We start from the raw sequence: 14,555 nt of genomic DNA on the forward strand, positions 1-14,555 counted from the left end.
TGTGTCTGAAAGTAGGTTGGGAAGTTAGAGCTGGATAAATAGACATTTTAGAGGAAAGGACTTTTAACAATAATAATAGCCACAATGACTACCACTTCCCGTTATTGAGTGCCTGGTATCTATATGCATTCTCTCCTAGTTGTCTAGTAGTATTCTGTGTCAAGTATTTTTACTCTTATTTTATAGCTAACCCAGTCGTTTCCAAAACCCAACAGAGTATGTGTCCTTTTGCCATAAAATAATAGCAGTAACAACAGCAGCAATCAAAATAATGATTTGTTACACTTTATGAAGTGATTTTATTGGTGGCTTGTTAATTAATTCATTTATTTATCAATTATTAATTCAACAATGTGCATTGAGTGCTTCCTAAATGGCAGGGTGCTGTCCTAGGTACTGGGAATACAGTGCAGTCTATCAGGGAAGAGACAGACATTAAATGCTTTGATTTTTCAGGAGCAAACATTTAAGGATAGAACATCCCATTGCACAACCAGGAAGGAAGTGATAGAGAGTAATTGGCCCTTTTCCCGATTGACTTTCTCATTCTTCAGTTTTAGTATAACCTCCTCAAAAAGGCCTCCTGGACCATCCTGTGTGAGGCAGGTCCCTCCCTTTTACTCTCCTCTCATAGTACTTGTTCATTCATTTCATTTATTTCCTCGTTAGTGGTCCTCCCCATTAGACCGAAGGCTTCAGAAGGTCACATATTGCTTTATCCTAAGATCCCAGCACAGTGATTAACACATATTTCTTGAATGAGTGAAATGAATGAGACGTCTATCTGTTTAACAGAGTGGCTAGGGGAGGTCATATTGAGGAGTGATGTTTATATTGAGATGTGAGAGATGAGAAGGACCCAACAATGCCAAGCAATGCCAAGATTAAGAGGCAGAGAGAGCAGCTTGTTCAAGGATCATGAGGTGGAGGAATGGAGCCCAGTGCGATTGGGGAACAGCTTGAGATGAATTTGGAGCAGTAGACAGGTCCTTGGAAGGCCATTCTGAGCTTGGATTTTATTCACAGTGAAAGATCATTGAGGGGTTTTAAGCCTAATAATGACTTTGTCCATCATGCCTCTTGGAGGCAAATTCCATGATGGAAAGTGTTCAGTAAATATTGTTAGAGTTAATGGATGATCTGGTTCATGTAACTACCAAGTGAAAAATGGAGGAGGGAGAGGAATGGGTTTTTATCACAAATTAGGAGTTAGATGAGAGAGAAATGTTGGTGTCTTTGCTACAGAACAGCAATGGTGTTGGAGAAAAGTAGAAGGACTAGAGTTGTATTTGGTTATAAAATGGAAAAGGACTTGCTGATACATTAGGTGTTGGGAATAGAGGAAAGGGAAGAAGAATCAAGGGTAACCTGTGGGTTTATCACTTAAGATTGGGTAGATGCCAAATGTCTATCAACAGGTGAATGGATAAACAAAATGTAGTACATACTAGGAGTAGCATATTATTCAACCATAAAAAGGAATGAAATGCTCCTTTTACTACAATATGAATGAACCTCAAAGACATGCTAAGTGAAAAAAGACAGATACAAAAGGTCATATGCTGTATGATTTCATTTATATAAAATGTCCAGAGTAGCTAAATCCATAGAGACAGAAAGCAGATTGGTGTTTGCCAAGGACTTGGGGAAAAGGGTAAATGAGGCATAACTGCTTAAAGGGTAAACAGTTTCCTTTGGGTTGATGAAAGTATTTTGAAACTAGTTAGATGTGGTGGTTGTACAACATTATGAATATACTACATGCCACTGAATTGTGCATTTTAAAATGGTTAATTTTGTGTTATATGAATTTCATCTCAATTACAAAAAAAAAAAAAAAGATTGGGTGGTTGAGAGCACCAATAACAGAGTAGAGGAGACTGGGTAGGGAGCAGGTTGTGGAATTCACGTGCTGTCTTAGAGATACCCATGAGACATCCACATGGAGCCTAGGGGGAGGTCTGGGCTGGAGATATAAATATGAGAGTTGTCAGCACTTAGATGTCAGCCAACAAAATGGATGAGATCTAGGGAGAGACAGTGTAAAGGAGTACATCACAGCCTGGATGGTTCTTTAATTTGGCCTTCATACCTACTTACAAGGGAAGTGCTCTTGTCTTCATTATCAGATGAAGAAACCAGCCGCCTTCCCTTGGCTCCCAAATAAACTTGCCCGGGGTCAGACACTTTGTTTATGTGCACCTTATGGCTTTCAGGGCTTTGCTGTTCCCATCTTGGCATGATGCCATTTAGAACTCTAGCAAGGGCCTTACCTCCCTTCTCCCTCTCCCTCCAATCCAGACTGAGTACTCACAAATGGCAGGCACTGTGCTGGGCATATGTTGGTGGAGAAGGTAGAAATGGCTCTAATTTTGTGGAGTTTACCCAGTAAACAAGCAGCTGCAGTCCACTGATATAGGGGACCTTAGGAGCCTGGAGCAGGGGCATCTACCCCAGGTTTGGGAGTAGGAGGAGGCTTCCTAGAGAAAATGGCAGCTAAGCTGAGATTTGCAGTAGAAGGAGAAAGATGGAGCCCTAGAAAGAGATGGTTCTCTGGAGGGCTCATGATCCCTAAACACCTGCTATGGGAATTCAGTGTTCTCTTCATTCCCCAGTTCTTCACAGGTTACTTGCATTTTCTAACTTATTGTGAGGGTTTTCTGTATTTTCTATAGCTCTGGAGGCAATAAGCAGACAAATGGCTTAGTTTGACTTCTAGTGGGAGCTTCAGAGGGGTAGCCAGGTAGAGTGCAAACAGCCAGGTTTTCAAAGCCAGCCTCCATCTCTTGAGCAAGTGACTTATTCTCTCTGAACCTTACTTTTTATACCTATGAAATGGAGCCAATAATGTCCATTGCTTAGTGTAGGAAATAAATGAAATGATACAGTAAAGTATTGGGTACATAATAAATGCTCAGAAAAACAGTATCTCTTTTATCTTTTGGAGAGGGAGATTTTCTAAATAGACCAGTAGTAGTCCTCCACTCTATACGCTATTTAAAATACAGATACCCGTCTTCCCTCTGAGGGCTCTATGGTTCCAGATGCAGCACAGTGATCTGTATGTTTAGAAAGCAGCCTACATGATCCTGGTAAAAACAAGTCCAGGAACCATTGGCTTTACCAAATACTTGAGTCATTGCTATGATGAACATGAAAGGGTTAAGCACCTAAAAGCAGAATTTTTCCTTCTAGGAATTATTAGCCAATGACAGTGCTGACCGATGATGTAATGGCTTTGGCTGGCGCTCCATTGGTTAAGTGTATTGTTTCTCTCCCTGCTTCAGCTGTGTGAGGAGCAAAGCTGGAGCCCAAGGGTTAATTATTCTGTGGCAGCAGATAGAGCTATTTTTTTCCCATTCCTCTTCTGCTAGGGGTGAGTGTACAGCCCAGCTTAGCAGATTGTTGCCCTTCTCCTTCCAATAAACAGCTGCATCTTCCTCCTTACCTCCTCCCAAGCAGAGCACATGTCTCCGTAGTACTACAGAGGAGGAGGAGGGAGAGGGAAGAAGGAGGAGGAGGAGGAGCAGCAGCAGCAGCAGCAGCAGCAGCAGGATCCTTTAGGGAGGAACCTTTCAAAGTTCCACGCGGCAGTCTCTCCTTGCCACTGGGTACGGGCACAGCCCCCGGCTGCCCTGGCCTGCAAATGTCCCACTGGATGAATTGCTAAACTGCCACCTGCTTCTGGGCATTGTTCAACCTGTCAGGATCCTCAGAACCAGGAGGTGAGCCTAGGGTTTCGGAAGAGGGAGTGGGCCTAGCAGAGGGGAGCTCTAGACTAGAGGTCTAGAGAGAGGGAACAGCTCTAGGCTGAAGGTCAAGCTTAGGCTCCATCTTATAGCCCTGGCATGTGGTGTGAGCTTGGGCAGGACTGTTTCCCTCTTTGGGTCTGTTTGCTCAAGTGCACAGTGTGAGGCTTGGATTAGGGATATCTAAATTCTGGGAGACACTGGCCACAGTGTCTGACCAGAAGCTATAAACAAGCATGTTCTTGTTGTAGCTTTCTATCAAATGATCTCTGTAGTTGAATGCTTTGCTCCGGCAATCTTGGGCAGCAGTGGAATGTCAGGTGAGGGCTTTCTCCTGGAGCCAGCTATCACCCAGGCCCCTCCTCATATTGTCTGGACTCTCTCTTCAATGCCCCCACTCAGCTGAGCAGCCCTTGGTAGACTCTGGGCTGAGGTTTCTCTAGAAACATCTGAATGGTCTCAGGGATTTTGATCATGTCCTTTGAGGGGAACTTTGGGGTCACACTGACCCTTGAGTTATCAGTGTGCCTTAATTTGGCTTTCCTAGTTGTCCTGTGCTGGAGCTCCTAAGGTAGGAGAATTATTTTTGCATTATTGGATGGCTTAGCTGTGACAGTTTTCTTGTGTGTTTTTAGTGGGGCATGGATTATTGCCCCAGCCTGAAACTTCTCACCTTGTCCAAAGAGGTCCTAGTGTAAGCGTGTCAGCCTCAAGGTGTAAATTTAAAAAAGTAGAAATGGGGTGGAGTGGGGTGAGAAGATGGTGGCTAAATAACTGGAAAAGGCTGATGATAAAAAACTCTGACCTTCATTTCATTGTAATTCAAGAAAGCCTGCATTTTACAGATAGGCTCTGATGCTACTTCCCTCTTGCAACACTCCAAACAATACAGAAATAAAAGCTCTGTTATTTTTATTTTTCGGAATTTAGTTATGTGTGGGGAGTTATCACTTTCCTTGGGGAGAGTAGAGACTTCAAAGTGTTCTGTGTCTTGTATAACCCTTGGTACCAGCTGCCCTGTGTTCTGGGTCAGGCTTTGCTGCTGAAGAACATATGGGCCCTTGGGCAAGTCGCTGTGTCTCTTGGAGCCTTGTTTTCTGCATTTGTCAATCACAGGATCAGGAGGGAGTTGGACTGACTTTTAGAACCCTTATAGCTCTGGCTGTCTGTGCTTTGGATCACAAAAAGCCTTTGTGATTTGAGGCTGTTGATGAAGTGGGTTGGATAAGTAAAGAATCTTTGAATAAAGGAACATGCAGCATGGGTCCTGTAAGTGTAGGGCTGTACACATGTTTTAACTCATTTCACTCCCTCGGTAGCACTGGGAGTAGATGGAATTAACCTCACTCTACAGATAAGAAATTACTCAAGATCATCATACAGTAAATGCTGAGACTGGTATTTGTGCAGGTGACCATACTGAGATGGTGGCACGTCTTAGGATAATGAAAGGGCTGGAGCTGGAATCCTTACCTACCTTTGCTTCCATGCATGCTCTTCTTTCTACTATAAAGCAAGTACTGATTTTAAGATTGACTAGTCTGGCCAGATTAATGTGGACTATCCAGTTTAATATCTGGGACAGCAGAAAATTAGGGGACCCTGGGTCTGGAGGTGAATCCTTTGGACAAGGCTCTCAATTTACAGCTGAGAAAAATGGAGGTCCAGAGAAGTTAGGTGACTTATTCTCTGTCACTCAGTGAGTCAATAGATGGCAGGGATGGAAACCAAGACTCATTCACTTAGGTCTTTGAAGGTGTATTGTTATTAATGAGTTTTTTTTTTAAATCTTCATCTGAGAAATTTGGCATCATTTGAATTTAGCTATTCTCACCTTTGTGTATTCTCACCAGAATTTGTGAGATTTGTGTATTTGGCTCCTTTGAAGTGCCAAAGGGTTGAGGTAAGAATCATTGAATACTTAACCTGCACTTGGCATTGTGGCAGGTGTCTGAAACATGAAAGAAGAGTGGTAAGCAAGCTGAGTATGAGATGTGGCCAGTTTCCTTCAGGAGCCTCACAAATGCAAGCTGTATTTCATGAGAGTCTAACTCACAGGTCAGCAATCTTTCTTCTTCTTCTTTTTTTTTTAAGATGTATTTATTCATGAGAGACACACAGAGAGAAAGGGAGAGACACAGGAAGAGGGAGAAACAGGCTCCATGCAGGGAGCTCGATGCGGGACTCGATACTGGATCCTGGGATCACGTCCTGAGCCAAGGCAGACTTGAGCTCAACCGGTGAGCCACCCAGACATCCCAGCAATCCTTCTTAGTGGATGAACTGGGTGGGACTCTGACCCTTTTTCTCGGTATATGGCTGGCACCTAATTTATACCACTACAGGAATACTTGCCACATGACATGTGGTCTCTGTTCTTTGTCTTTCCAACTAAGCTTCATGTTTCCCAAAGTGTGGAATTTAATCAGTGGGGCTGCCTAATGGGGAGGTAGATGTCAATGTCTTGGATATGCAGAGATGTACACTCAGAAATAAAAAGCTATCAAATGATTATTAAGGGCAGCCCTGGTGGTGCAGCGGTTTAGCGCCACCTGCAGCCCAGGGCGTGATCCTGGAGACCCTGGATCCAGTCCCATGTCAGGCTCTCTGCGTGGAGCCTGCTTCTCCCTCTGCCTGTATCTCTGCCTCTCTCTCTCTCTGTGTCTCTGTGAATAAATAAATAAAATATTTAAAAAATGATTATTAAAAAGAGCAATGCAGATACTTGACTCCTTCCTTGATCAATGTAATGAAAGAATCATCTTGGAGCAATGTGAAGAAGAAGAGGCGAGAGCAACCCCTGGATCAGCCAAAGCGCGTGCACCGCTGCATCCCCACGTACAGTGCTTATGCCCTGCTGCTGTCACCACCATGCCCAAAAGAAAGGCTGAAGGAGATGCTAAAGGAAATAAAGCCAAGGTGAAGGATGAGCCACAGAGAAGATCTGCAAGGTTATCTGCTAAACCTGCTCCTCCAAAGCCAGAGTGCAAGCTTAAAAAGGCCCCTGCAAAAAGGGAGAGAAGGTACCCAAAGGGAAAAAAGGGGAAAGGTAATGCTGGCAAGGATGGAAATAACCCTGCAGGAAATGGAGATGCCAAAACAGACCAGGCACAGAAAGCTGAAGGTGCTGGAGATGCCAAGTGAAGTGTGTGCATTTTTGATAACTATGTACTTCTGGTGACTGTACAGTTTGAAATACTAATTTTTTATCAAGCTTCATAAAAATACAGAGAAAGAGAAAGAATCATCTTAATACCATGCTTCAAATATCCTAATGATTATTACAGGAGAGAGGAGTTATAAGTTTTTTGCAGGGCTGAAGGGCAAAGCTAGCAGCAATGGGTGGAAGTTGGAGGGGAGCAGGTAGCAGATAAATAGAGGGAGAGTATACTGATGGTAGAGGCTGTCCAGTGGGTAAGTCCACCTTCTACACTTTTGTCATCAAGATGTCATGTGCAAACTAGTGTGTAAAACACTGATTTAGACTAAGAGAAGTAGCACCACAAAGTCTATATGCAGTTGTTTGGGTCTTTCTACTGCTTTGTCTTTAAAGTAATTATAAAATTCCTTACCTGCATGGGGTAAGGGATGGAGAATTTTTAAGTGTCCTTGCTTGCTTGTAGTTATAATGCTATTCTGTTCAGATAAACAGTCTTTAATACCATTAAATGTGTTTAACAGTTTTTTTTTTTAATGATAATGAAAATTAAGTGAAATAATATGTGTAGAAACCTTGAGCCCGGGAACTGTTACAGAGTAGATGCTCAGTATAATTTTACTGAAAAGAAATCAGCAACTTGCTTTGCATACTTGTCTATGCTGGTCTTTGAAAAGTTTTAGAGAAGAGCCTGGCCACCTGTGTCCAGGCTGGCATTTCCTATTTGAGTTTGGCATGTCCTGTTTGGCTCCTCTGCATAGTGTTCACCCTCTTACCTCTGAATACTGCTTCTAAAATCCAAAGTAAAAAAAAAGAATGAGTTTGAAAGCTTCACAGACCTGAGTTCAAAGCACTAGTTCAAAACATTACCTCGCATATCATTTTCTGGCATTGGCCATGTTACTTAACCTCTCCGTGTTTTTTTTTCACTTATGAAAATGGGATCAGTATACCTCACCTTGAGGGTAGATGGGGGCTTAAATGAGAACCTTAAAAGAGTGCCTGAACATATATAGAGTAGGTGTTCTGTAAGTGGCTAATTTATTTGTTCTCCACCGAAAAATGTTACAGAGACATGGTTTTTTTTCCCCTTCAATCTTACCTCAAACTTCTTTGCCCACATTAGTAGTATTTCTACATAGTTTTGTATAAACTTTCAGGAAACCTCACGTGACATTATTTTTAGAATGCATTTGCTTGCAGCCTTATTCCCTCCTCACTCACCTTCATGGCTGTCACCTAACTAAGCACTCAGAAGGGAAATGTGTTTAATCCAGTTGTAAAACTCTAGTAACTGATTTAAATATTCTGGGCTGGAATGCTCTTTACTCAGGGGCCAACTGAGCAGGTAATTTGAGGGTTTCTCCCCTCATAGCTCCAAGTTCAAAGCATTGGGGAATTTCATCATTGAATTTTCATTCCTTGGGTTTGTGTATTTATCCATTTAACAAATATTTATTGAGTTCTTATACTGTGATAGGCAGTGTGCTAGGTACTGGGATCAATGACCATACAGACAAGATGTTATATTCTGATGGGGGAATGGAAAATAACTACGAAGCAATTAAATTATAGGATGTCAGTGGCAAGGGCCATGAAGAAAAATAAAACAGTGTAAGAGGCATAGGAAGAAGGCCATATAGAAAAATCCATTAAAAGTCTCTGAGGAAAGGAGAGAAAATGAGTGAAAATATCAGTGAGGATGACAGAACATGAGAGACTCCTAACTCTGGGAAACGAACAAGGGGTAGTGGAAGGGGAGGTGGGCAGGGGATGGGGGTGACTGGGTGACGGGCACTGAGAGGGGCACTTGACGGGATGAGCACTGGGTGATATGCTATATGTTGGCAAATTGAGCTCCAATAAAAAAAATAAATTTAAACAAACAAAAAAGGTCTCTGAGGAGTTGCTATTTCAGCAGAGGGAAAGTTTGAGAAGGTATAACTAGAAAAGTACCCAAAACCAGGTCTGGTAGGGACTCATGGGCTGTAGAGAGAGGTTTGCATTCTACTTTTCCCCAGAGGCTTTGAGCAGGGAGGTTAAATGGTTTGACTTATTCTTTGGGGTTTTTTAAATTGCCATATAGAAATTTGACGTTGTTTTGGTGTAGATTCATGGAAGTACCAACATCACAGTGAGGACACAGAACAGTTTCATCACCCAGAAACTTCCTCCTAATGTCCCTTTGTAGTCACAAACTCCCCGTCTCTGACATTTGGCAACTACAGCTCTACTTTCCATCATGACCATTTTGTCTTTCTGAGGATTGTGATGGTCAGGGGAATCATACCATATATAACCTTCTGAGGCTGCTTCATTCCCTGAGCACAATGCCTTAGAGATTCATCCATGTTGTTGCGGGTGTCAATAGTTTGTTTTTGCTGGCTAAATATTGTGTGGTTGTACCACAGTTTGTCTATTCATTTACCCTTGAAGGACAATTGGGTTGTTTCCAGGTTTGGGCAGTTACGAATAGAGCTGCTATAAACATTTGTGCTCAGGTTTTTGTATGAACACACATTTTTGGATCTCTAGGATAAACACCCAACTGTTGGATCACTGGGACATAACAAAAAATTTGCACTTAATTTGTTAAGAAACTGCCAAACCGTTTCCAGTGTGGCTTTACCATTTTGCATTCCCATCAGCGATGTGTAAAAGCTCCACTTACTCTGCATTCTTTTTTTTTTAATATTTTATTTACTTATTCCTGAGAGATGCAAAGAGAGAGGCAGAGGGAGAAGCAGGGTCCATGCAAGGAGCCTGATATGGGACTCAATCCTGGGACTCTAAGGATCATGCCCTGAGCCAAAGGCAGATGCTCAACCGTTGAGCCACCCAGGTGTCCCGTACTCCGCATTCTTGTCAGCACTTGTCATTGTCAGCATTTTTCATTTTAGCCATTCTAATAGTTTATTATTTCTTTCCATGGTTTTAATTTGTATTTACCTAGTAGCCAATGATATTGAATATCTTTTCACATGTTTATTTGCCATCCTTATATCCTTTTTAGTGAGGTTCTGTTCAAGTCTGTTATCCATTTTTTAAATTGCTGTTGTGTTTCTTACTATTTAGTTTGGAGTATTCTTTATATCTTGTGGATATCAGTGCTTTCTTGAATATGTGTTCTGTAAATTGTTAACTTGTTTTTAAGGAATCATTCTGGATTCTGTGTGGGAGGGCTGCTGTAGTGAGGAGGGGTGGAAGCAGAAGGATCAGTAGCAGATTATTGTAGTAGTCCATGGGGAAAGATGATGGCAATTTGGATTAAAGTCATTTGGATGTAAGAGGTGAGAAGAGGTAAAAATCAAAGAAACTTTTGAAAGTAAAGCCATCTGAACTTGATGATGGGTAGAATGTGAAATGTGAGGGAAAAGAGATGTCAAGAATGGCTATAGTGATGGAGGGGCTGAGAATTTAAATATAACTCAGGTATGGTATCTGCCCTTAAGAAGCTCTCAGACTAGTAAAAGGAGACTTACTGTAAGCAGTTTACAGAATACAACTGAGTGTGCTCAGAGAGATCATGTGAAAAGAACTAGGATATTGCAGGTGATGGAAAATTTACTAAGGGTAATATTTGTGAGGCCAGCTCTCTGGACAGCCACTCTCAGACTTCAGTGTCTGTAAGAATCAGGTGAGAAATTTATTAAAAATGAGCTGGTTAGGCTCCTGCCCCAAAAGTAAGAAGCCTGTGGTTAGCAACACCACAGATCATTCTGTGTAGGGGATTGGTTGACCATTATGAGAAACCTTTGGGGGAACTGGGAGGACTTCAGACAAGTGATGCCAGAGTTTCAATGTTCAGTGGGAATTCTGACTTGAAGGAAGCTGTGGAGAGGGCAGCCAGGCATGGCTTTGTGGGAAGAGAAAGAGTAAAGGCTTGGAAGAATGATAGAGACTGGCTGGATCCTAGAGTAGTATAGTATAGGTGGGGTGATGATGATGACTATTGACCAGAGAGCATGTGTCTGGGAGTTAGTGATGAATCATGGAAATTCCTGTGCTCAATGAGTCTAAAGTGGTTGCCACCACCCAGCAGCTGCCCAGATACTAACAAGAGGCCTGCCATAGTGAAAGGTATCTGGCAGTCCAGTGCTGGGTGTGCAGAGTGACTGTCTTGTGACCAAGTGCCTTTGAGGAGAGAATGAGCCAGCTGGGGGTACTGTGTGTAGAGATTTGCAGAAGGATGCCCTGCCTCTAGGACCACACTGGGTCTTCTTTGAAGCTTACAGACTCTGTATTTCCTGTTCACACATGATCTTGCCAACTTACCAAGGTTGCTGAGCCCCATCTTCCTGTAGCATGACTACTACTCACTGTGCGTCAAGCATAGTTCAAAACGCCTTACACGGATTAACCCATTTAATTCTCCCAACAAGCCTGTGGATGAGATAGAATGGCTATTTCTGTTTTATGATGAACAACTGAGGCACTGAAATATGAATGACTGGCTCTAGGGTGCAGTGCTACAAAGTAGAAGAGCTGGCATTATTAAGCAAGTAGTTTGGACTTCAGAGCCCATGGTTTTAACTGTTATGCCGCATACGCCCTCTGGGGGCATCTGTAGAGGGTGAGAGGCTGGAGAAGCCGGAGTGGCAGCAGTAACACATACGCTGTGCTTACAGTATCCCAGTCCTTGGGCGACATTTGTGGGGTTTTCCCTGCAGGTACTATTTCAGTAATACACTTTTATGTCAGAAGTTTTCTTCTTTGATTTTAGCTTTTGGGTTAAAACTTACTATTTTTATTCTTTCTTGTCTAGTTAATAGCAATATGGTATATCTATTGTGAAATTTGAAAGAGTAACATAAGGTGTTGTAGTATCATGATGCTCCTTAAAATTGTTGTTATATGTGGAACTGTTTGCCCATACACTAAATGGCCCCAGGTTATTATGTTTTAGAGTTCTTTTAAATCTGTCTTTCTCCATAACTTCCTGTGCTTCAAGCAGCTAGTGTGTTTTCCTACAGCAAAATTCTTTCTGATTTATCCCGTCTGTTTGGCTGAAGTCAAGGAAGGCAAGCGACCAAATATATGTGCATTGTTTCCTAAGGAAAAATCAATAGGCTCTGACTAACAGGCTTTTCTCCTTTTTTCTGTAGATTTCAGAGAGAGGTACAATAAACTGATGGGTCTGAGGCCACTCCCACTTTCTTTTCTTCTTTCTTTTCTTTCTTTTTAAGATTTTACTTATTTATTTATTGGGGGGGGGGGGCGGAGAGATTGGTGCTAGGATCATATGAGCCAAAGGCAGACACTTAACTGACTGAACCACCCAGGTGCCCCTTTCCCATCTTATTTCAAGGTTCTAAACTGCTGCTGTACCAAATTTCTGTAGACTGGGAGTTTAAACAACAGACATGTATTTCTCACAGTTCCAGAGGCTGGGAAGCCCACAAGTCAGGGTATTCAGTGTATTGGGTTCTAGTAAGAGCCTTCTTCCTGGTTCATAGAGGGCCATCTTTTTGCTGTCCTAATATTGTGGAGAGCAGGAAAAGAGGAAGTAAGCTTTCTGAGTGTCTCTTCTTAGAAAGGCAATCATCCAATCCCATCATGAAGGCTCTACCCTCATGACCTGATTATCTCCCAAAGGCCTCATCTCCAAATACCATCATGTTGGGGATTAGAGGGGTTCAACACAGGAATTTGTGGGGGACACAAACATTTACTGCATAGCAGTTGAGTAGTTGAGTTTGCTACACAAGAGAACTCCAGACAGTGCAGAAGGAGTGTAGTGTGATCTAGGAGAGTTTTAAAGTTCTCTTAGCAGAGAGAGAGCTGGAGTTCTAGGGAGGCTTCTGAACCTAGAGCTGAGTTTTGAAAGATGAATGGAGTACACTGATCCCATGGGGTGGGGTGGGGCTTAGAGAAGAATAAAATCGGATGCCATTCCAAGAGGCAGGAACAGCATGTACAAGAACACATGGCAAGTGAGCAGATATGTGTTAGTGAATGTAATGGTGCCACATGAGGCTGGAGACAAAGCTGGCACAGATCAGAAAGGGCCTCAGTGCTGCATGGAAGGGCTTGGGCTGACATCAAGGAGCAGCTGCTTTGTTTAAGTAGGATAGTGACCTGGGCAGGCTTTTTGTTTTTAAAAAATGTCTCTGACAGTCTATCCTGTGGAAATGCATTTGGAGGAGACCTAAATATATGCAGGGAAACCACACTTCTGCAGTGGTCTATGCAAGAGATTACATGTCCGAGCTAGAAGTTGAGAGAAATGAAGTGACTGTCAAAGCTTCCCTTTTATTGAGCCCCACACCCAGAATAATCTCCTCTGTTATGGGGCTGTCTGAAAGTAAATTTGATATGGTCTCTGTCCTCAAAAAGCTTATAATACAGAAACATCTAAGAAACCATTGGCAGTGCTGAAGATGGATTCACCAAGTTTCTTTGATTCACGAATGTCTTTTGAATGTTTTCTATGTACCAACCCTTTCTGGTTGGTGCTCGAGATGTGGCAGTTAAAAAAAATCAACAAAATTCCTGTCCTTATGGGGATCACATTCAAGTTGTAGGGAGCACAGAAAGGAAACATGACAAAGGTAAGATACATGTTATGTGACAGTGGGTATTACAGACAAAAGAGGGAAGGGGGAGAGGGGTGTTGGAGAAGGGGCTGCAATTTTTTAAAAGGTAACATTTGAATAAAGAGCTAAAGGGGGAAAGGGAATGGTATCTTAAATATACAAATATAGAGACTAAAATACCTTTCTGGAGTGTAACAACTTTGAACATGAGCTTTGGGGAAAGGCAGACTTTAATTTGAATCCTGGCTCCATGCCATGCTGGCTGGGTGACCTAAGACGTGTTATTTTCACCTCCTTGAATGTGGATTTCCTTATCCCTAAAGTAGAGATTGATGACATTCATCTCCCAGGATTGCTGTCAGGATGGAAAGAGATACTTCTTGCTTAGTGCTGAGCCTGGTGCATCGAAAGTGCTCATTGTGTGGTACATACTCAATGTTAGAGATGATTCTGGTAGAGCATCACCAAGGAAAAGGGCCCTGGGAGGTACACCAGGGGGTCTGAAACAGGATTTCCTGACTAGGGCTCTCAGCTCTGCTGTTGCAGAACTGAGCCATGGGCCCTGGGGGCAGAGAGGCAAAAGTTCCAGAACAGCCTTTTCAGTAAAGAGTACAGGAGAGCCTGGAGACCCAGTGTCCTGCTATGTTGTGTGGTCCTTCAAAGTCTCTGCATCTTGGGAAGGATTCTGTCCTGAGGCAGGTCCCAATTCCCTGGGAAAGGATGTGAGAAAAGCTTTATGTGCTTTAAAGAAATAATGGAGGTGAAAATTGGTGGGTGTGAAGGCGAGTCTGGCTTTTGTTCAGCAGTTTTACTGGTGAGCACAACAGAAATGGTTGTTTTCTGCGGGGGCTAGAGGAGGCAGCTGCCAAAAAAGCCCTTCCTTGCCTGCGAGTGACAGAGGAGAGGGCTGCTCTCTGGAAGGAGTCGGCAGCAGCTGCTGGGGAATCTGGGTGGAAATCTAGGATATGAAAGCTCTGCTTCCCGTGGGCGCTTCCCTCTGCCTGTCACATGTCATCAACCATTGGTATCATGGTGCCTGCCTGAGGGGGCATTACTGCCTCTTGGCTAAGGCTAGCCATTTCCCAAGACTGCTTTAGGGGGAGGGTCTGGCAG

General features: G+C 42.9%; 2 protein-coding genes across 5 annotated transcripts in view; both read left to right on the plus strand.

The window, feature by feature from the left end:
* SYN3 (synapsin III) overlaps window positions 1-14,555 on the plus strand; it is a 452,538-nt gene that overhangs the window by 2,046 nt on the left and 435,937 nt on the right. The window contains exon 1 of one of the 4 annotated variants that reach the window (XM_049115334.1): window positions 3,316-3,725. The exons of the other annotated variants lie outside the window; for them this stretch is intronic. The gene's annotated coding sequence lies outside the window, so the exon portion shown is untranslated. Of the gene's footprint in view, window positions 1-3,315; window positions 3,726-14,555 lie in introns of those variants that run through there. 4 annotated transcript variants of the gene reach the window in all.
* Window positions 5,362-7,244, plus strand: LOC112668953 (non-histone chromosomal protein HMG-17-like). Its single transcript, XM_035696176.2, has one exon. The coding sequence runs from the start codon at window positions 6,465-6,467 to the stop codon at window positions 6,891-6,893; it is 429 nt and encodes a 142-aa protein (XP_035552069.2). The 5' UTR covers window positions 5,362-6,464; the 3' UTR covers window positions 6,894-7,244.

The sequence above is a fragment of the Canis lupus genome, chromosome 10 (assembly GCF_003254725.2).
Source record: "Canis lupus dingo isolate Sandy chromosome 10, ASM325472v2, whole genome shotgun sequence".
NCBI lineage: Eukaryota > Metazoa > Chordata > Mammalia > Carnivora > Canidae > Canis > Canis lupus.

Bases quoted from the DNA above. Each gene is read 5' to 3' on its own strand.
- LOC112668953 (XM_035696176.2), top strand. From the start codon at position 6,465: ATGCAGATACTTGACTCCTTCCTTGATCAATGTAATGAAAGAATCATC.